At 42.1% G+C, this 22,433-nt stretch overlaps 1 protein-coding gene across 1 annotated transcript; it reads left to right on the top strand.

The window, feature by feature from the left end:
* Positions 1-6,326: 6,326 nt before the first annotated feature.
* Positions 6,327-12,251, top strand: LOC126405362 (epithelial membrane protein 2-like). The gene is made up of 5 exons (XM_050069068.1): positions 6,327-6,477; positions 8,178-8,265; positions 8,988-9,096; positions 10,671-10,811; positions 10,907-12,251. The coding sequence occupies exons 2-5, from the start codon at positions 8,188-8,190 to the stop codon at positions 11,065-11,067; spliced, it is 489 nt and encodes a 162-aa protein (XP_049925025.1). The 5' UTR covers positions 6,327-6,477; positions 8,178-8,187; the 3' UTR covers positions 11,068-12,251.
* The last annotated feature ends 10,182 nt before the right edge of the window (positions 12,252-22,433 follow it).

The following is a 22,433-nucleotide window of genomic DNA, read 5'->3' on the forward strand; positions in this document are numbered from 1 at the left end:
CAAAGAGACACAAAAGGACTACAAAGAGAAACAAAACAACCAATAAAAGAGACAAATATACCTCAAAGAGACACAAAACAACAACAAAGACATGCAAAGGAAATGCAGAGACACAAAAGACCTTAAAGAGACACAAAAGGACTACAAAGAGACACAAAAGGACTACGAGAAACAAATCAACCAAAAAAGACACAAATATACCTCAAAGAGACACAAAATTACCAAATAAAGAAGAGACACAAAACAACCTCAGAGATACACACAAGGACCTCAAAGAGACACAAAACAACCTCAGAGATACACACAAGGACCTCAAAGAGACACAAAACAGCTATAAAACGACACAAAAGGACAACAAAGGCATGCAAAGAAACTACAGAGACACAATATGACTACAAGAGACGCAAAACAACTACAATGAGAAACAAAACAATCAAAAAGGAGACAAGTATTCTCCCAAGAGACACAAAAGGACTACAAAGACACACAAAATGACAACAGAGACATGCAAAGGAACTACAAAGAAGCAAAAAATGATTTCAAAGACAAACAAAACAACTACAATGAGAAATGAAACAACAAAAAGACACAAATATAAATTTAAAGACACACAAAACGATGATGAAGAGACACAAAACAACCAACAAGGACACAAAATTATCACAAAGAGACACAAAACCACAAACAGATGCTGACGACGACAAACAGAAACAACAAGAAGAAGCAAATCCAGCACAGAGTCTGTGCATCTTGCTCCTATGTCGGGGAGGTGGGGGGGCCTTTGCAGTGTCTGTGCCCAGGGGCCTGTTGTCTGATAATCCGCCCATGACCTGTGTGGGGCTGCTGCGACTGGATTTGCCTTGTTTATTTTTTTAATCTAATAAATATTAATGTTTGTTGGCCTGTCGTCCTGGCAGAGCTAGTTGCCTGCTCACAGATATCATCCTCAGGTCATGTCTGTCAAGCAGAAGATGTGAAATTTTAAAAAAAAGCGTAAAGTCAAACTGTATGAATCTGCATCCTGGCATGAGTGGAGGGAGCTGTCTGCAGCTCAGGCGGAGCTGTTTGTATCGTAGTAGACGTAGTGTAGTTTGATGAGATTAAGCAACTGTGCTCCAAACTTGAATTGCCGAACGTCAGTGGACTGACATTCTTTCCCACCAGGATTTGGGTGGGACGCTGTAAGTAGTATGATCAAGGTGTGGTGGCAGCTATTCCCACTGTTGCACATGAATGGATGAATTCTCATTCAGTGTTCTTAAATAGTAACATATTTACTGCAGCTGCTATGCAGTGTGATAATGTTGTCATGGAAATGGGTGATGTGCAAAGGGCGCAGGAACCTGAGGTGTTACCATGGCAGAGGCATCATTCACTTCAACAATTCAGCGCCGGCTATGTTTAGCATTCCAACTTTCTGAGTCTCTCCGTCGACATATGAAAAAGGTTATTTTCCATGACAACCAATTAAAAAAACACAGCCGTTATCCGTCACAAAAGCAGAAGAGCCTTGGTTTCATTTCTAAGAGAGAAGTCAGGCGATAGTGATTTCTTTTTTTTATGTGCGTGTGTGTAACCTCATGACCCCAGCAGAATGCAGCCACACAAGCAGCGTCGCTATAAACTCAGCAGGCTCTGCTGCCTCTCAGGGTCACTGTACTGGCAGGTAAATTATTTCTGAAGCCTGTTATTATCCTGCCGGCTCATACCTGAGGCTGAGGCGGCCTGACATGATACTGACCAGGTACTCTGCTGAGCCTTTGACTCACACTAATGGTGTATCTGCATATTTTTATACGCACCAGAAGCAAACAAGTAACCTCAGACTGCCAGTCCACACCCAGAGTATTTCTGTCTGTGTATCTGACTTTGCTGCCTGACTTTTATTAGCACGCTCACTTTCAGATTCTCGTATTTAGACCTTTATTGTTATTTTTATTTAAACAGCTCGTCTCTTAAAGATCTAATAAACATTACAGTGTAAGTATGGGGAGACACGCGGAGAACTCACACACACGTTTCACATTAAGAAAAGCAACGACATGTGGAAAAAACTTTTAAAGCCATCAAGTAAAATGGAGATTTTAAAGTTTCTGCAGCTCAATCTGTTTGTATGGGACGTAACCAACCATTTGACCCTCTTTTAGTAATTGTGTTTTGACTGACACTTTAATTTAAACTATTTCAGTATTTTAGCATTTTGAATGTTTCGGCTGCACTCCTACATTTTCTTCAGGAAATGCAGCGTTTCTAGTTTTTCAAGTAAATAATCTTAATACTGAACAAGAGTTGTTGTTTTTCAGTTATTTATGGTCTTTACTCAACAGACGTCCCCACACACAACCTTTACAACAGTTTAAAAACAAACAAACCACATGGTAAAACTATAAAATCTATTCCTTCAGGGGCATTTAAACAAACTGTTTATTCATACTTCATACACATCTGCTTTGTCAGGAAATTAAAAAATAATATTTGAAAAAGTATAAATTAGTTTGCATTAGTAAGTAAATAAATAATAAATATATTAAAATAAAAATTGTTTAAATTAGCAGTGTTAATTTTGATCAAATTCACAATTAAATTAGCACCTTATCACAGTGTTATTAAAAAATATATAGTTAAAGGACCTCGTCCTTTAAAAACATGCTCATCTTTATATGGAGTTTTGCTTTTATTTTTTACATCCAGAGTATTATTTTCCTGACTTGTCCAATGGTACGAATTTGAAGTTTATGTGACATGATTTTTTTTTCTTACACAATCCTTATCGTAAAAATATTCAGTGGGAGTGGGTGGTCGCATAACCCTTTAAAACCTGGAGTGACATCACTTTTCTTGTGTTGCTTTCAGACGCCTTTTGCAAGTGTTTAAACCTCTGAACCATGAGGAGCTAGTTGGTGTGATTTCTTTTAAAAACATGGGTAAAAAGGCAATGAGCAACCTGGTGAGAAATGTCCCACAAATTGCAAAAAACTGAAAATAAAAAAATAGAAAAGTATTTTTTTTAAAAAGACAAAAGCTAGAAAAACTACAGTTTATTTATAATAATAAGAATTATTATTATAATATTTAATTTTTCAAACTATTTTTTTTGTTTTTAATATTGTCTTTTACAAGTTTCTTGCTCATTTTTGGGGTCATTTCTTCTTCTGTTGCTCACTACCGTCTTCCCGTGTTTTTAAAAGAAATCAAGCCAATTTGCGGAGGCTTAAAGGAATACTTCATCCGCATAACGACCATTTATATATGAATTACTCACCACGTGTTGTGTTGACTTCATGAAGAAAATTTAATTTTTCTCACATGCTTCCATGGTGAACGAAGAATCCAAAAACCGTGAACGTTCTTCATGAATTGAAGTAATCAGGGTCCACATTTAAAGGAATTCAGGGGCACCTGTTGGCAGAGATGGTATATAATATTCAGAATTATGTTTCATTATTTTTTAATCGCCTAAAAAAATAAGAATCAGAGTTTTTGTTAAATTAAAATGAGCCGTTTATATCTACATCCTCTCCCACAGACTCCTCCATGTTGTTTCTACAGTAGCTCAGAACAAACTTGACACACAGCACAAGTTTCAGTTCTGGATGCAGCTAAATCCTCCACACCAGACCTTTAACAACAGCAAAACTACATCAAAACATCAGTTTATAAACTCCCACACAACTCGTGCAGTACAATCCAAGTCTCATTTATCCAGTCATACACTCACTAACACACACTTTCACTAAAACATTACAATTTAAAACACATCAAAAACAAAACGTCCCTGAGCACAAGTGTGTGTTTAAGCTCAAACACACATGTGCAAGCACGCTCAGGGTGCACTACACATAGGCAGAAGTGTTTATATATGGTAAATGAGACTTGGATTGTGCTGCAGGAGTTGTGTCAAAGTTTGTAAACAGATGTTCTGATATAGTTTTGCTGTTGTTAAATGCAGCGCCTGTTTACTTCAGTTCATAAAGAAGGTTTGCCTTTTTTGGATTCTCCGTTCACTGTGGAGGCGTGTGAGAAAAACAACGTTTCTGGCATGAATTCAAGGTAACATGGGACAAGTATTTAAAGGACAACTTCGGTATTTTTCAACCTGGGCTCTATTTCCCCATGTGCAGGAGTGTTAGCATCCATTTGTAGCACAACTAGCCACAACTTCAGCATCTCGCCGTCTGACAAAGGCAGCCTGTGAAAGCTGTACGGGGTGTTGCGCGACATCCTGTTCTTGCGTTCGGGAAAAAGGCCCGTTTATTTGAGCACTCCAGGGGGTAGCACGTAAAAGACTTCGTCCCAAACTCTGGCTCTTCTAGTGTAACACACACTTCACACACACATACTCACTTACAGTACAGTACCCAGCGGGGCCGACCTCCCCCTTTCTGCTCCAACACTGACTGACAGCTGACTCCACTCATTCACACTCACCACTACCCCAGGGCCGCTACAATATGCTATCTACAGAGATAACACTGGCGATCTGAACCGGTCAGTGGCGAAAAAAAGCACGTTTATACGGGACGCATTTGCCCCCATTACCGTTTTAGCTCGTTTCGCGGCTCAATACTGAACCAATTTTAGAACGAGTGGTACCCATGAATCATACACACACATACACATGGGGAAATAGAGCCCAGGTTGAAAAATACCGAAGTTGTCCTTTAAGGGGTATTTTGCTGATTTTCAACCAGCTTTGTATCAGAACTATGAGCTGTGGTAAACGCGCTCAGATCTCTCAGCTCAAATCTAGATTTTCGCCGGCTCAAGGGCTGCCGCCACACACACAAAGTGTTTAGAAGCAGTTAGAAAGAAAGAGATCCGCCCCCAAACAGTAAAACTAAGCAGCACTGATCAAATATGAACAAAATTCTGCTTCTGTGCTGCATATCTCTCTCCTAAATGTTCTGAGAAACATAATTTAGTTTACCGTTCAGCTGTAATTCAATTGTTTCTTACCAGCTGGCTGCCATATTGTTTCCTGTGAAAAAATGGCTGAGCTGGCATTACATCACCAACCAGCAGGAGCGTTTATTGGCCCGGAGCGGTGCAGTGCATTCTGGTAGTTGTAGGTTTTCTACCTCTTGAGGAACACAAAAAACACAGCCCTTTTTCTCTGTTTTCTTTTGGAGTTTTTTGTGTCTTTCTGCTGCATTGACAGCCCGGTTTTATGTAAAGACCATTTTTCCAGTGGTGAAATACTTCTTTAATATAGAAATGGTAATTTTGTGGGTGTTTTTTAGGGTGTTTCCTTCCATAAAATCCATTTAAATGCTGCATTGTGAATTAGTTGTTAAAATTCTGAATGTGTACAACATACAGAGATCCTCTTATCTGAGCCTGATGTAAGACACTGCTCTTTGACCTAGTCCTCTGAGGACAACAGTGTCTTCACTCAGCGTGTCTGATACTTGTGGACATTTAGGATTATTAGATATGGTTAGCGATGAGGCTCTGACATTTGCTCTCTGCCTCGCTGATGTCAGTGATTTGCCACAGCGGCCACAATTAGTAATCAGCGAGCTCAATGACGAACGAGTTATGTTATTATGTGTTATTATTGCAGATGAACTCTCAGGGCTGTTAAAAAGATCCTCTCTCAAACTAAACATGTGATCCGTTCAAGAGGCAGATGACTCACTGGGACCATATCAATCGACAAGTAATAATGATGGTGTGTAGCATTAACTTTCAGCAATGTGAAATGTCTTCAACAACCCCCCCTTATTCCTCCCTTTAAATTCCTCTCTCATTGCCCTCACGTCTTCCTCCCTCCATTCTCATCGCCTCCCTCTCCTTCCCTCATGCTATGACTTGCACTCATTTGCCCCCACCTCTTTCTCCCTCGCAACCAACAACATTCCTTCATCCTGAAACTCCTTCCTCTGTAACAAAAGCGGGAAAAGAAGGAGGGCGGCAATCAGGAAGAAACTCTACACTTGTGCCTGCCTGTGTTTACGCACCCAAGTTTGACTTTTTTTGTTTATATATACACCAGCAACGATGTGAGTGTGATTAGGGCCCGGGCTGCAGTCTGTCTCCATGGCAGCACGCGGACAATCATTGTCAATAATGTTATGGGAGTTCCCCCCTCAAACATCAGTGAGTCATCAGCTGCCCTCACCGGAGAAAATCACCACCAGCAGCAGCCGAGTGACAAAGACATGAGACATCAAGCACAAAAGGAAAAAGATATATATATGTTGCCTAACCCACAGAAGTTGTGGAAATAGTGTGAGTGTGTGTAAAGTAGACAGAGAGAAGGAGAGGGTGGGACAGGGAGCACAGAGTAGGAGGAGGGAAGAGATTATGTGATCAAGCAAGCCAGAGGCTGTCTGGGGTGTGGACTTAAAAAGAGGGCTGGGTAAAAGTGGGCGGACGGGTAGCTTCTAGTGTTTGTGCATTTAGACTCAGAGTCTGACATTAGTATCCTTGAGTGCAGGAGGAATTAGACTTGAAGAGACACACAGCTGCCAAACAGTAAGTCAGAAATTCTTCTTGTGCTTTTTGATCCTTCTGTTTGTCTTGTTCTCTGTAGCTGCTCCAGACTGATAACACTGAGGTTTTGAAATTGAGCTCTGCGTCAATTTTTATGTCAGAAAAGCAACTGTGGAGCAGTAAAGGCAGGTGTGTACCTTCAGCATACCTGTTCACCCCCACAGGAAACTTTGCTATTGATAAAGGCAACTCCCTCATCAGGTGAGGCTGCTCTCCAGATGTGTCCACTGCTGAAGTGAGTGGAAATAGTGTTTTAAAAGGCACAGGACGACTTTCCTGCGTGCTTTTTGGATTTCTTAGCATTCTCAAACCTCGCCTCAGCCACATGTATTCCATTTGGCGTAATGGAAAATATGCCACATCCAGGCCTGGTCTCAAAATCCCAGCAGCACCAGCTGACACGTCTTGTTTTCAGGCAAGAATTTGGAAGATCAAAGTGTTCCACAAGTGTGTTTTACATTAAAGAAACTGCTGAGCATTTCACTTCTTGGATTTTTTCTTTCCATCCAGAAGTTGTTCATTAAAGTTTTGGTCATCTGGCAGAAGGCTGAGCTCTCTCAGCGCTTCAGGGAGAAACTATACAAATATTTAAAAACTCAATCTCTCACTTTGTTGTTTGAAGCTGGTGGAATATTTGTACGGATGTGTCAGGCGTGATCACATATGTACCAGCGTGCCCCTCTGCGTCTGTGTTTGGTTGCGTGTGAGTGAGCTGGCGTGTGTGTGTGTGTGTGAGAGAGGACCCAGCCCTTGACCACTCCTTTACGGTGGAAAGACCAGCACATTCCAGATGTGCCTCTTCCTCTGTTCACACCCAGTGCGGCCTCGGTGCTGGATGCAGATCGTTCAAACACGAGTTTAAATGCGACAAAAAGAGAGATTAAATGTGTGAAATCTCAGAGCAGAGCCACCTGTGGAGGCACCAGTGAGGTAGAGCCATCGCAGTTACACTAAAGAGGCTTTAAAGAGGCATAGAGGAGAGGGTTTTAATTGTTTTGGGGGTTACGGTGTGTGATAATGTGCCGTAATTCAAACCAGGGGGATCGGGCGTGGGCCAGCCAGGCTGCAAGGGTAGCAGGTATTCTCTACAGTTATTTTAAGGAGTGGCGGGCTTCTTGGAAGCACAAGACAAGCCCAAACTCATCTGCCCGCCATGAACTTCCCTCCTTCACACACACAGACACCCTCTGTCTTCACCAACACTACCTGTTCACCCAACTGATTTAGTTTACTGATTCCTGTCTGCACAGAAACACATCAGCACCTCTGCACATGTCGAAAAGAAACTTTATCTCGATGTTTCAGTGTGAGCGCGTTAGCTGCAGCTCAGAGTAATTAGAAGTTGTGAAGCCACACCCTGAGTGGGTGCCAGGGTTTGGCCTTGCTTTGCTGCTCTGAGTGTGTTTATGAAAATGTGTGTGCGTGTGTGCTTGGAGCTGTCATTAATGGCTGCCTCTGTGCAACCAGGCAGGAAGTGTGGAGCCTTTGTTATTAGGCATGTTTGATTCTTTCTGCTCACAGTAGCTGCCAATCTGTTCAGTGTGTGTGTGCGTGTGTGTGTGTGTGTGTGTGTCATTTGTTTTATTAGGCTGAGTGAGCCCTCCAGTTATATCCACCCTGCATAATAAAAACAGCAAAGTGGTGTAACAAGTTTCCTTTTGTGCCTCTCTCTGTTTCCCCAGCACCGTCATCATGCTGATCCTCCTCGCTGCCATCTTTGTCGTTCACATCATCGGCATCATCCTCCTCCTGGTGGCCACCATCGACAATGTGAGTGCATTTTGCCGTGTTTTTAAATGCTGGAGTTTTATTCGCAGCCACCTGTTCAGTGTCACACCGCCCACCCCCACTCCACACAGACACCTCACAACCTGAAGGCGTAATTGTCCCTGCATAATCCCCGACTTCCTCCCGTGTTTGAGTGTTAAGATGACAGAGCTGAGGAGTTATGTGCACGCTGACAGACAGCAAAGAGTCAAGACTTGTGAGTGATTGGCTGCACTCGAGGCACACTCATTCCTGCTCTGTCAAAGGTCCGCTGTTCTTCTCAGGGCCACATATCTGACATTTCTGGGTGACAGACAGGCCGAGGCCACTAAGTGCATCTGTGTGTGTGCATTTAAACTACAGGCAAAGTGTCAGTCAGACGGCGCGATGCACTTAGACGCGTAAATATGTCAGATGCTTGCTTGTGTTGCAGCGAGCGTTGCATACCGTGAGTGAGACCTGTGGAATGCCACAGTGACAGGCGGATGTGCATTCCTCCCTCTGATTGTCGTCCCTTTGCCTGCAGCTGCCCCCAAGTACATGTCAGAACACAGGGTGAACACACACTCTGGCTCTGCAGTGATGTTTACACACACTCCTGCTTTGAATTCTCCCCATTTTTCCTTCCTCCCCTGTTCATTAACTTTACCTCAGCATGCAGGAATGTTGTACACATCTATGCAACTGCAATTTAAAAAACTTTGACACTCTGTCTTTACCTTCAGGCCTGGTGGATGACCGACACCATTTCCACTGATGTGTGGGCCCGGTGGGAATATATTGGCGGAGTGTGGAACTACACTGATCTTCCCACTGGTTCACACTACCCTCAGGGTAAGCCACACACACACGCACACACCGCCCATGCTGCAGAGAAGCAGAGTGAGGAGAACCTGTTTCCATGAACACAGCACTTGAACACTTAAAGTTGTATTTAATTTATAATAAAAGCCAAAGTTTGCCGACAATGTTTAATTGATTTCCTGCCAGCCCTGCGCTGCCTTTATTCTTCACCAGAGACCGAAATGTTTCTTTACTGAACATTATTCATGCCTAAATGATCACAATAGACATCTTTTGGTATCATTTAGAGTTTACACTCAAAAACCCAGCTAATCCAGAACTGATTGACAGCTGTCTAATGAAGTTCGTCACATCACCGTTTTCTACACATCAAATACGAAACTTTAAATGATAAGAAACAGAACTGTGTTTCCTCCCGAAACATTTGCACGTAAATAGCTGCAAACACATTTTTAGTTTGCAGTCATCCAAATATTTCTTTGCACTGCAAATTAGGACTAATGTAGCTCAAAATGATGCTGCCATGTGTCAGAACAGAAATCAAACTGTGCAGCTAAATTGACAGTAAAACATTTGCCTACCTCCAATATGGTAACGTGTAGCCAAGTACCCCTTCAGTGCAAAACATTTTTGGTGGAAAATACGCAGAGAACAAACATAAACGATGGTTAAAAACTGCACTGAAAACAGGAAAACTGAATATAAAATGTGCTTTATCAAACTACTTTTACATTTTTTATTGACGTTATTGTTGTATAATTACTTTAGGGATCACGCGTGACTGATATTTTTTAAAATAGCATTTCAAAAAAATCGAATGTACCTCCTGCAGTACTCCAGAGTACCCCTAGGGGCGTCGTGCCCCTATTAGAAAACAAGGAGGTTAAAAAGAGAAAACGTCACGGCGCCATGTCATGTCAAATTATTGGGGTACAACACATGCGCAGAGAGATCTGGTCTGCACGTGCTGAAAGGCTCAATAGCTGGCACTTTATCTCAGAACGTGGGGATTGATTCGTCGCACTGAGGCGTCGGCAGTCGGTTCAGTCAGAACATATTTTACACGAAAAATAAAGATATGGGTGAGATAATTCTGCAGTTATTGAAAAGGTCCTTGATAAAAAACCATAAACAAATGCTTTCTATCGTACATCGGCCACCATCTACTCGAGGCAAAAGTTCGGTCAGGCTGAGCGCACCCAAAGGTTCTGTAGGCGCACCCACAAGCACCTGAGCGGACACTGGCCCTGTATTTCTTGCTGTAACATGGCATCTGCAGTGGCATTGCACATGTGTAATACCCCATAGCTCTCACTGGGTCCCAGCTGTCACTGAATCGTCTTGTTTGAGAAACACTGGTTTGGGTCATACATTAATTACAGCTTTGGACCCTCAGAGCAGACAAAGTCGTCGTTTGTCTTTACATGGCAGCATCATCAGCATGTTTTAAAATCCTAAAATGTTTTGGGTGTCTGAACGTAACATTCCTGCCTTTCAGCAACTGTCTGAATGTCATAATCTCAGTGTCACTGCAGTGTTAGTTTCCTGGGTGTGTCAGAAACACAGCACCTTCATTGTGTTGCTCTCTCTGGCTCCCCCTGCAGACTACCTCCAGGCGGTGCAGGCCAGCTCAGTGCTCGCTTGTATATTCTCCATCCTGGGCATCTTTGTGTTTGTGGCTCAGCTCTTCACCCTCCCGAAAGGAGAGAGGTTCACCATCTCCGGCATCTTCCAGCTCCTCGCCTGTGAGTGTCTTTCTCAGTTTCCTTTTTAAGATCCTTCCTCCCTCTGTGTCCTCTAAACCTCACTGACATCTCCTTCCTTCCTTCCTTCCCTCCAGGCCTGTGCATCATGATCGCAGCCTCCATCTACACAGACCGCTTCCACGTCGACGAGAAGTTCGGCTGGTACGGCCACTGCTACATCCTGGCATGGATCTCCTTCGCTCTCACGTTCATCTCCTCCATCACTTACTTTGTCTTACGCAAGAAAACTGCGTGAGAAGGACACTAAACCTAGCTCCACCCAGCCCCAAACCTTCTAGCTGGATCTACTCTCTCAACTGAAATCTGGTGTTAGTCTCAGATGGTGTAAACAGTGTTTATATTTGCTTGTTTTTGGATGTCAGATTTGAGCTGCTAGTGTAAATTCAGCTACAGCAGACCTGTTGAGCCTCTCAAATACACACTCGTGTTTGATTGAGCCTGCTGTCAGATAGGCTCAGTCAATCCCAGGTGTATTTGAGTGTATTTTCAACCCACAGTTTGGGCTGGATTTCTAAGGCATCTAAGGATTAAGAATATTTTTGTTGTTAACGGAACAAATTTTGCCTTAAGATATAAAATGCTATGATAAATTAAGATCTATGGAGATGTCTGGATTATAGCAAGAGCAAGTTGAAGAGTTAAATCTGTGGTCTTTTTTATGTACATTTACATATGGATATGAGTGTTGGATGAAACGGGGTGAGTTTATGATTTTAGTTTTTTTTTTTTCTCCTGTTATTTTATTGTTAGTTCATCAATTTTATTTCATTTATCTGCTCTGGTCTTACTTTATATATCGTGCCACTAATTAAACAGAGTGTAACTACAACGCGACTGCAAAGCTGTGCCTGTTTGAAGTCGTAAAGAATCCATTCATGTCACCTGTTGTGGGTTTGTGTGTGATCTAATGGTGTGATGACATAACCTGTAAAATCAGTAAAACAATACAGCCGAGTTTTGTAATTATTTGTGATTGGGAAAACATCAAACTGGATTAAATGTGGATGTGCAATATCAAATCATAAACAAACTCTGACACTACATTATTATATTAACTGCTTTAGGTCTGAGTAATGAACCCTAAAGTTGCAGGACTTCAATCATTTCTAAACGCAGCAAACACAATATTTTACAGACTCTCAGTTACACCAAGCCTGTATGTATGAAACATAACATCTTACCTGAATTCACTAATCAACTATCTGTAAATCTGACCATATTACCGATCATATCTGCTCTATTTCCAGCCAGCGCGACAGACAGGTGCCTGCCTCGACTCTGACAGCGTGAGATATAATGTGTAAATATGTTTCCCATGATGCTCTGTATGTTTGATGCTGTTTTATTTTTGCTACCGTTATTTCTCATTATGGATGACAATGATTTTTACAACATTAAAACTTGATTTACAACCAACAACTGATGCTTTTTCTTTTGTTTTTTTCTCCATGTGTCATGATTAGGAGTAAAGAGTTGCATGAGTGTTTGTCATTTGAGGCTTGCAAAAAAAAAAGGCAGTCTGCAGTCTGATGATTAAATTTATTAAAATATTTGCATTGGCCAAAACAAGATATTCACTGTTTAACTATGAAAACTGAAATAGCTTTAGCAAGATTTTTCTGAATAATACAGCATATGAAGCGTCACTGTGCTGCGTGCAGTTCATAAAACAGACACTATACACTATATCAGAACTGAGCAACCCAATCACTGGAACAAATGTTGGCATTGTACGTTTTTGCAAACCACAGATGGATATGTTACTTTTGCACAATATTATGTAGCACAGTGGTTCCCAACTGGTGGGTCACAGGTCCATCCTGAATGGACCACAAGTGAATCCCAAACATGTCAAGTTTGTAAAACACACTTTATTTTTCAGTACAGTGAATTTTCAGCACTGAGCTTTTATTTTGAAGTGCTGTTTCCTGCTGTAGAGTGAGTGAATAACAGACAGCTGCTTGACAGAGACAGCAAACTATCTCAGCAACATGGCCAAACATGCATGATGATACTGAATATATTAAACTGTGTGGACCTTGAGCTAATGACGCAGGTGAAATCTGGACCCTGTGGTGTAGCAGATACATTGAAAATTTATATATATATACAAAGTTGTGGTTAGGTTCATGCAAAAAGCACTGGGTTATGGTGTCAAAAACATCAGTCAATAATCTGAAATCAGACATTCAGCCTGTCTCTTTATTATATTTTGCTCCTTTTTGACACTTATTATATCACTTTGTGTTTTTATACTGTTTGCTTATTATGTCGCTCTTTGTTTTGTACAGTTAACTTATCATACTGATCTGTGCGGGGTTTTTTTTACCGATATACTTTGTGCTTTTTTTCCTATGTTGTAAATGTCCCCACTGTGGGATGAAGAAGGGATTATTTTAATTTATGTTTTAGCTTAAAATACCTGGTTTGAGGGCACAATCCCCGCAGAAAAAGCAGTGATGGGACACATGCAGCAACATTCTCTTAAATTTCTTTTATATTTTCTTTTAATTCTTGTGAAAGGAGAAAAAATGCAATGTCAACTAAAGATGCACCAAACGATCTTAACCATCCAAATCAGCACGTACCCAGGTGAGCTGATTAAGTAGTAAGTAACGCCACCATACAAGGCTGTAAGAAGAAGAACTTCTGCAGCAGTGATATTGACGTACTGTTAAAGTAATCTAAACAAAGTAAACATGATTTTCCGCATTACAGGAAAATCAAAAGCCCAGCAATGGCAAAACAGTGATGAGGGAAGTATTTAGATCTTCTACTTAAGTAAAAATACTCTGTTACTAATAAAAGTCCTGCATTTAAAGGGGCAATAACCGGAAATTCATCATTTCTAGATTGAAGGAATTAAAAAATTGCTATGTGAAGAACTAGAGGTGTAATTTCATCTGGAGTATAGCATGACCTCACACACCCTCTTCTCTGTGTTGATCTCCAGCCCCTTGTTTACAAGCCGGTCCAGCTGCGCGTTCATGTACGTTCATGTGAATCGCCACCTCATCCCCCTTCTCGGAGCCCTTGGCCCTCCCTCCCTATAAAAGGCTACAGCCAGTGAGCAATGGCAGCGCGTATTTTCGAAATGAAATGGCAGAGAGCGGAACGTCCACATGAAGACGACCAGGATCTGACCTCTAAAGAAACAACCGTTGTTGGCAAAGAAGTTGTCGGATAAAGAAGGGGACAGAACTCGGATTAACAGTTGTCGGATAAAGAAGGGGACAGAACTCGGATTAACACTGGCCTTGCATTTCCAAGGTGGAGAGCACTGCGAGAGCTAAAGGGGCTACAATTTGACTCGGAGCTAGCTCTTCTTCTCCTGGACAGGTACANTCAATGAAGTAGGCAGGGGAATAGCTAAACACAGCAGACCGAGAGTGAGTGAAAGACATGCTAACTGCTAAACTAAGTTTAGATGAAGCGAGTGGGGGGTGGAGAGCAGAGGTAGAGGGAGGTGTGGCTCATGACACACTTTGTTTTGGTCTACAGGCAGTGCACAACAGCAAACCTAGCGGTGAAACGATTTTGCTTTTTGCCCCTTTAATATGTCACTTAAGCAAAAATCTGTAAGTACAATCATAAAAATGTTTCTAAAAATAAAAAAACACAGGCTAATCAATGCAGAATAATTTTGATTGATTTAATAAATTATAATAATTAAAAGGAAAAGCAGTAAATCTTCATATTTTAGGAGCTGAAACCATGAAATGCTTTTGAGTAAAAAATGACGTTTATCAAAATAGTTGCCAGTTAATTTTCTTATCAACTAACTAATTGTTTGAGCTGTAAAATTCTTAATTTGTAAAGTAACTAAAGTTATCAAATAATTGTAGTGGATTAAAAGTACAATGTTTCCTTCTTAAATTTAGTGGAGTAGAAGTAGGAAGTGGCATGAGATTAAAATACTAAAGTAAAGTAAAAGTACTTAAGTACAGTACTTCAGTAAATGTACTTAATTACATCCAGCACTGGTCAGCAGAGGGACACACAGTAACTGAAATTACAGTAATTAGGATCAGCGGACCAAGAAAGAGAAATTCAGGCATCACTTTAGATTCTCAGTTGAACTTTGAGCCATGTGTCAATAATCTAATTAAATCCTGTTACTTCCACCTGAGAAATATTACCAAAATCAAATCAGCTGTGTCTTTTCCTGACCTACAAAAGCTTATTCATACTTTTGTATTCTCAGCATGGTTTAGCCTCGTTATACAGTTGAGCCTCTGACTACGTATGCTCCAAGTCCTGACCTGAGATCCTCGAGTCTACCCTCGCTAGAGAGAGAAAATCTGTTCATATATAGCTTTCTGTATGCTTTTTATGCCAGTTTCCCCACTGGAAAACAGCGACAGGTTGCAAAAGAACACTCAAGTTTGGGGGCTGAAAAGCTGCTGAAAAAAACAAAACAACGGGCACTAAAAATCGTCTAGTTTTTGGTCCGGCTTGAGGCAAGCATCTTGCCAAGGTGACACTCCATCCTCCATCCCCTCCACCTCCCGAAAACAAAGTCAGCTCATGTACTACGTCACTTTAGAAACTGTGATATGATACGTATTAAAAGTGCAAATGCCTTTGTGGTTTGCAGAAACGTACAGTGCCAATATTTTCTTCTGGCGACTGGGCTGAACTGATTTTGATCAAAGCTGATTCATCAGGTCACTGGACTGACAATAAGAAACATTAAACTGCGATGCCAGGGCTGGCATCTGTCGTCTAGTCACAGAAAGACTCCAGTCTGGATATTCAAAGTGGGCTGTAGTCCTCCTCTGGTCCATACTGGCTCTCCTGGTGTGGAGGGAAGGTCAGGTGGACAGAGACGGACGGAGGAGGTGATGGAGATGGAGAGGGGAGGGACAGGCGGTGGAACGGTGATGCAGGCGCAGGGTGCGAGGGGGGAGGAGGGAAGGGGTCAGAGTGGGGTAGAGGCAGGGAGTGGGAGTGCGTGAGCCTCGGAGTGGATGCCGGCACCTCTGCTGGTAGAGGCTTATAGTAGGGAGACAAGTGGGAGATCCGGGGAGGAGACGGGGGGCAGGCCAGGGTCATGGGTGGGTTCCCAGGGGTGTAATAAGGTGGCAGGAGCCCCACAAAGTTAAAGCTGCAGGCGTTGAGGCTGGAGCTGTGTCTGGGCCCCACCATCAGGACCTTCTTGGTGTAGTTGTTGAGAGTGGAGACGCCGGCGGACATGCAGACAGTGAAGGCGAACCAGGCCACACTGATGGAGACAGAAACAGGAAGGGGAACATGTGGTTTGTGTTTGTGTGTTGACAAACATGTGCAGAAGGTGTGTAACCAAGTGTATAATGCGTCCACTTAGACTCTGACTTTAGGGAAAAGACTACAACCTGAAAAACCGGAAGAGCACGATCGTCTTCTTCTTCAGAAAGCAAAAACATCCTAAAACTTCCCCCCTTCTCTTCGCCTGTCCCTCCCCACAGACAGCACCACGCCACACGGCCAGAACTCCTCAGCCTTGCGAGGATGTCCTTTCATACCCAATAATGATACTTAAATCTGTTACCAATTAACCTGTTCACCTGTGAAATGTTCCACACTGGTGTTTTTTGAGCATCCCTCATCTTCCTCGGTCTTTTGTTGCCCCTGTCCCAACTTTTTTGGAACGTGTTGCAGGCATCAAATTCAGAATGTGTTTATATTTACAAAAAACAATAAAGTTTATGAGTCTGAACATTAAATATGTTGTCTTTGTATTGTATTTGATTGGAGAAAGGTCAAAAAAGATTTTTTTTTCGTTCAATGACTGAATATATTTTGTCAAGTGGGATAGCTAAATTTGATTTAGCCTGTGAGATATTAAAGTTGGACATTCAGATTTCCAATCAACTGTGACACTTCTTCTCTGGCACAACTTCATCGACTTCGAAGCCACATGGGAAAGTAAAAGAAGTCCAGCAATACTTGCAGTATATAGAACAATTTTACTGTCACACAGAGTACTTGAACTTGTCCCAAGAATCTGATTTGCTCGTGCCAAACACACTCAGGCGAGTTCATAACAGAACAAAGAGTTCCAGATTTCCAAAACAGCTGTAATACAGAAGTCGCTCTTCTGCTTTTTTTTTACAGCACCAACACAACTTGTCCCAGGAACCTGTTTTTCTTGTGCCAAGCAGACACACGCGAGATGATAACGGAACAATGAGTTCCAAAAAAATTATACAGTAATACAGAAGTTACCCTTCTGCTTTTTACGCTGTCAACACAAGACGTTGTGCTGTTAGACCCTCCTGTAGATTTTATATGACTTAGAGATAAGGTTCAGTAGTTTGTTGTCACCGTTAAATATATCTAAATTTAATCAGTTAACCCTTCGCTAAGCCCCGCCCCTTTGTGATAGTTGAACAAGCTGTCGCAGTAAGCATGGAGCCCACACTGTAACTAACTGCACTCCCTGAAGAAATATAATCATATTTTTGGACAAATGAAAGAGTGATTCCAGNCAGTGTTTGACCTCTGCATCTGCGCACAGTGCAATGACACACAGCTGGTTGAATATCAGCAAAGTTTCCCTGCTTCCCTTCACTGGTTCCTGTACAGCAGGGTCGGTCTTTAGGCCCGTTTCCACTGAAGAAGTTCCTGGTACTATTTGGGGGGCAGGAACCTTACAGGAACGTCCTCTCGCTCGGCCCTCTCAACCGCCGTGTCTCCACTGAGAGGACGGAGTAGGAGGAAGGTTCCTGTAAAGTTACCGGGATCCGGATGTGACGTAATCGTTGCGCAACCATTTTGACCGGGGCGACGCGGCAAATAAACAAACAAAGAAGAACAACAACAAAGAAGAAGAAGCAGAAGTACGAAGCAGAAGTAAGAAGAAGAAAGCAGACATAAGAAAGACGATTATCAACATGGAAGGAGCTGAGGTGGTTGCTGGGTTTCTGGCGTGTCTCTTCGTTTACATGGCGGTGGAAGCTATGAACAAGAGGGGAATACGTCTGCTGAGTTTTAAAAATGCCGGCTACTTTCTGTTGACGTCACATCCCGCCTTGAGTATATCCAATCGGCACTAAGTAAACCCCAAGCCCCACCCAGGAGTTTTTCGGGGCCGTTCTGAGTACCTACTCCGAGGCAGGGACTTGTTTAGCCCCTGTAAAAGTTCCGGAACTCTGTCCTTCGGGGGTGGTTCCTGCAGTGGAGACATGCACCAACGGCCCCGGCCCCGTAAAATTACCCCGAAGTTCCTGCGGTGGAAACGGGCCTTTTGTTTCACTGTTATAATCATTAAAAAGCAAAAGCAGCATGTGTATACATTCAGTAGGCTATATCTTCAGTAGCTAGCTAGCTAACCCTACACTTTCCAGGGTTTGATTTTGGTTTTAGAACAGGGAAGAAACGTATATATTTTTCCAACCTCTCCAAGTAACGAGTATCATTAATACACAACATTTAGCTCCAAATCCACAAAACCATCCTGAAAATGAAGGAAATCTGAAACGACTACATCAGAGTTAATGGAGGCTGGCCCGATGCTACGTTATGACTAGCCAGTCTGCGTCCTGGGGCGGGACTTAGCGAAGGGTCAATTTGAGAAGCTTGGATGGTGCTAATTTTTTCAAGACAGAAATATGCCTCTATCAAAAAGGTGGAACGCTTCTCTTGAAGACGAGAGTTCCTCTGTAATGGAAAAAAGGAGGCGAGATGTTCACTGTAGCCCAGAACTATGGGACATATTTAGACCATTTATAACGCAGCAGTTCTGATCTTTTTGAGAGCATAATTTTCTGAGTTGTCCCCCTGATCTGAGAGTGAGGCAGAGTGTTAACTTCTGTATTAGACATAAGTGTCCACACTCAAATGGACCATCCTCCTCTGAGTAAACATGTTCTAACACAAAGAGGACTTTAAGTGTTTGTGGTGAAAGAGCAGCTCAGGCTGATCTGACCATTAGCTTTGAAGTTGTTTAATCACGCCTGAGGCCACGCACTTGTGACACTGTCGACAGAAGAGGCTGTCAAATATCAGAATGATGCCTTCAGGGCTGTTTGGCATTCAGGGCTCCTTTTTCCACAAAAACTCAGCAGAAGCTGTGGTGGCCAAATTGGGATTTTAAATTGACTGCTGTGAAGCTGTCCCACAATAAGAGTTGAAGGAATCAGGTGTGGAAAAGGTTTGTCAGTGCAGAGTCTGAACCAAAAGAGCAGCAAGAAGAGAAAAACTTATTTTCATAGCATGAATTTAAGCTAGTCAGAACATTTTCCACCACACCACTGGGAACAACAAAAGAGTTTTTAATGTTTGCTTTGCAAGTAGATGCACAGCCAAAACTCTCGGTACACTAAGTCTGAAAGGGAACAGCTAAGTTGACGGAGGATCTCTGTATGCTTGGATCCTTGTGACTCAGTCCAGTTTCATTTAAAGGAGACCTATGACGCTCACTTTCAGGTTCATACTTGTAATTTGGGTTTCTACTAAAACATATTTACATCCTTTATATGTGCAAAAAAACATTATTTTCCTCATATTGTCTGTACTTTAACAACTGTATTCACCCTGACTGAAACACTCCTTGCGTCTCTTTAAGTCTTCCTCCTGCTCTGATTGGTCAGCGTTTCCCAGTCTAATATGTCTTAGCATCTCTGCACCATCATAGAGTGTTGCAGGGATGACAACCTTGAAGTTTGCATCATCCTGGTTCCATCAACTAAAAGCCTGTGGGATTTTTCCATTGGATTTGGATTACTGCCGAAAATAAGCTCTGTGTTAAACAAACATTTATGATATTTACATGTTTTGTTCAGCAAAATATTCTTTACAAATGAGCACCACTTTTATGATTTTTGAAGCGTAAATGAAACCACCAGAAGTAAAAAGCTAATGTTTTGATATAAACCAACTACACCACAGCCGCCTGACTTCAACGTCACACACAACAAGGCTGTAAAGCCACGTTTGGCGTGATGACACTTACGTCCCCGACAATTTCCGTAGTCTCATTTAGCCACTTGTTAGCAACTGCCCTTCTGAAGACGTGTAAAAACTTCAGAATAAACGAATGGTGTATTTCCTGACATATTTTATGTCATTGAACATCTTATTTCAGGCATCTAACTAAAAAAACATTTAAAAAACGCACTGACTTCGAGACGAAGAAACTGGAAGTGCCAAAATACTTCCAGGTTTTAGGAATTATTCCTGCACCTGTATTCCTCTATGTGACAGAGTATACTGGCACTTTCTACCATGGAAAATTACTAATAAAGTCTTGACCCATCTGAACCTAAATCTTCCCAAAAGGACAAGTTCCAGCAGGAATAGGATCCGAAGTAGGACGGAAAGTAACAACACGTGGAACCAAGTTTACATGTTTCTCTGTTGTTAGCATGTAGCTATATGTAGCAGTGGAGGCTACATAATGTAAAAACTTGCAAAGCATGCATGGAGCAGATGACCATATAAAGAAATCCGTCCCAAGCTGATATCATCTTGTAGCAAAAGTAGAAAAAAACATTGGAAACAGAATATTCAGAGCCGTCTGAAGCCTGAGGTTACGGCTCACAGGGATTACTTTTCAGCATCTCATCCCAACTTGTCAAATACCAACGCTCGGTCAGTGACCGTACATGTCAAACTATGACGCTGTAGGTACCCCTCTGCATCTGTTTTGGACACTCAGGGACGGCGTGTCAATTTACACTCATTACATGCATTGTGTCGTTTCAAAATAAACATTTCTGCTCGTTGAATTAACTCAGAATGGGAGTAAAAAAAAATGTTTTTATGTTTACTTTCTTGGGTTTAGGCAACAAAAGCACGTCCTTGGATTTAGAAAAAAACACCATGGTTTGGCAGACCATAAGCACGTTTGTTATCAACTTAATGTAACGTCACGTGACATACGCCAAGTCACATACATAACTACCGTAGTATGCTACACATACTAGCAAGGAAACAAGGAAACAAGGAAAGGTAAATAGATCCCTTTTAATGAACTCACTAGAACGCCCAGGAGTAGCCATAGCTGTGAGGCTTGAAGTCCTCTGGTCCATTTGAAGCAGTAGTCTGAAACACCTGCATGAACATCATGTGACCCACCATCCCAAGCAGACCTGTGAACACAGCAGTAAACATACCAAACTGGTTGAATGAAGTAAACTCGTAATACTGGTCATTATATGTCGGCACCAGTCTGACTCTAAAAACAGCCGTACCTCCCAGGACGGTGAAGACAGCAGCGAAAGCGTTGAGCAGCTGGCCCCAGCGCTGCGTGGAGGGGCACCAGGCCCTGATACACAACTGCACAGACAGCAGCGTGCAGCTGATAACCAGCAGACCGACATACATGATCTCCATCGACAGTGACAGCCACATCATCGCTGTGGAGGAAGGAGGAGAAGAAGCTGAGCACAAAGACATGAAGGTTTGGATTTTAAACTGTCAGCCGAGCTGCAGGAGAACATGATGACTGCCTTTACCTTTTTCAGATCCTGGAGTCAAAGTATAAAAGCCTCGACACTTCTCCTCTGGGAAACAAAAGAAACATGTAAATGTAGAAAGAAACTCAAAACAGTTTTAATCAATTAGCTTTATGCCAACAAGCAAAGTGGGTGTTTGCACTGAGCGAGTGGCAGAGTCACAAGTAAGTCTCAACAGTCCCCCTCCCGCTGTGGCCCTGGTTAATCAGTCCCACCTTCCCCAACTATGACGCCCCTGATTGGTTTAAACAAAGTGGATCATCTGGGGAACTCATGTCAACTTTCTGGGAATAAGTTGATTCAGGAAATGGAGGGAAATTCAATGATTTGTGGCACACTTTTTAAACAGCATACTTTTTAATCTTTGGGCCTAGGAGAAGGTATCAAGCAGTTTTAACTCAAAAGGGTTCAAGTCCGAGTAAAGTCACGAGTCACTGGCGTTAAAAATCCAAGTCAAGTTGCATGTCTTCTTTGATTTTGTCGAGTCTAAAGTAATCAAATATGCGACTCGTGACTCAAGTCCAAGTCATGCGACTGAAGTCCACACCTCTGGATGGTGGTCTGTAAAGGAACCACCACAGCGGTGATATTTCACCGTGTAGTTTCCTTTGTTTCTCTATTTCCAAAAGGAGCTGAGTCCAAAAACCTCCAGCCTGTGCATATAATACTATATTGTGCAGTTAAATTAACACTGCAGTCTAATTACTGTGTGATTAACCAGACTGAGGTAAAAGTGTCGACATGGCCTGAAGTAACCTGATGAGAGATTATGGGATTTATTTGGTATAAATCTGGAAGGATGGGGCAGATGGGGAAAATCTAGCGTCACAAAGTAACACTCAGTGTGTCTTGTCTGTCATTCATGGTTTAATCTAAACATTAAGTGTATTTTGTTTTCACCTCTGAGTGTGTTTTTTTTTACCACCACTGTTGGTGATGCTATTAAGAGAGAAAGTAAAAATAGAAGCAACCTGTTTCTGCAGTCGGTTAAGCTTCTTTGTGGCTTGTTTACCAGTGTGCTTACATGACAGCTGCAATAATCAGTGTACCGTACTTGGCTCTGAACTACGACAACACACAAGAAAACAGATGCAAAGGGACTAAACTTGACAACACATGTGAAGCATTTCAGAAAAAAATGAGAAAACACAACCAGTGTCAA

The sequence above is a fragment of the Epinephelus moara genome, chromosome 18, assembly GCF_006386435.1.
Source record: "Epinephelus moara isolate mb chromosome 18, YSFRI_EMoa_1.0, whole genome shotgun sequence".
NCBI classification, from domain to species: Eukaryota; Metazoa; Chordata; class Actinopteri; order Perciformes; family Serranidae; genus Epinephelus; species Epinephelus moara.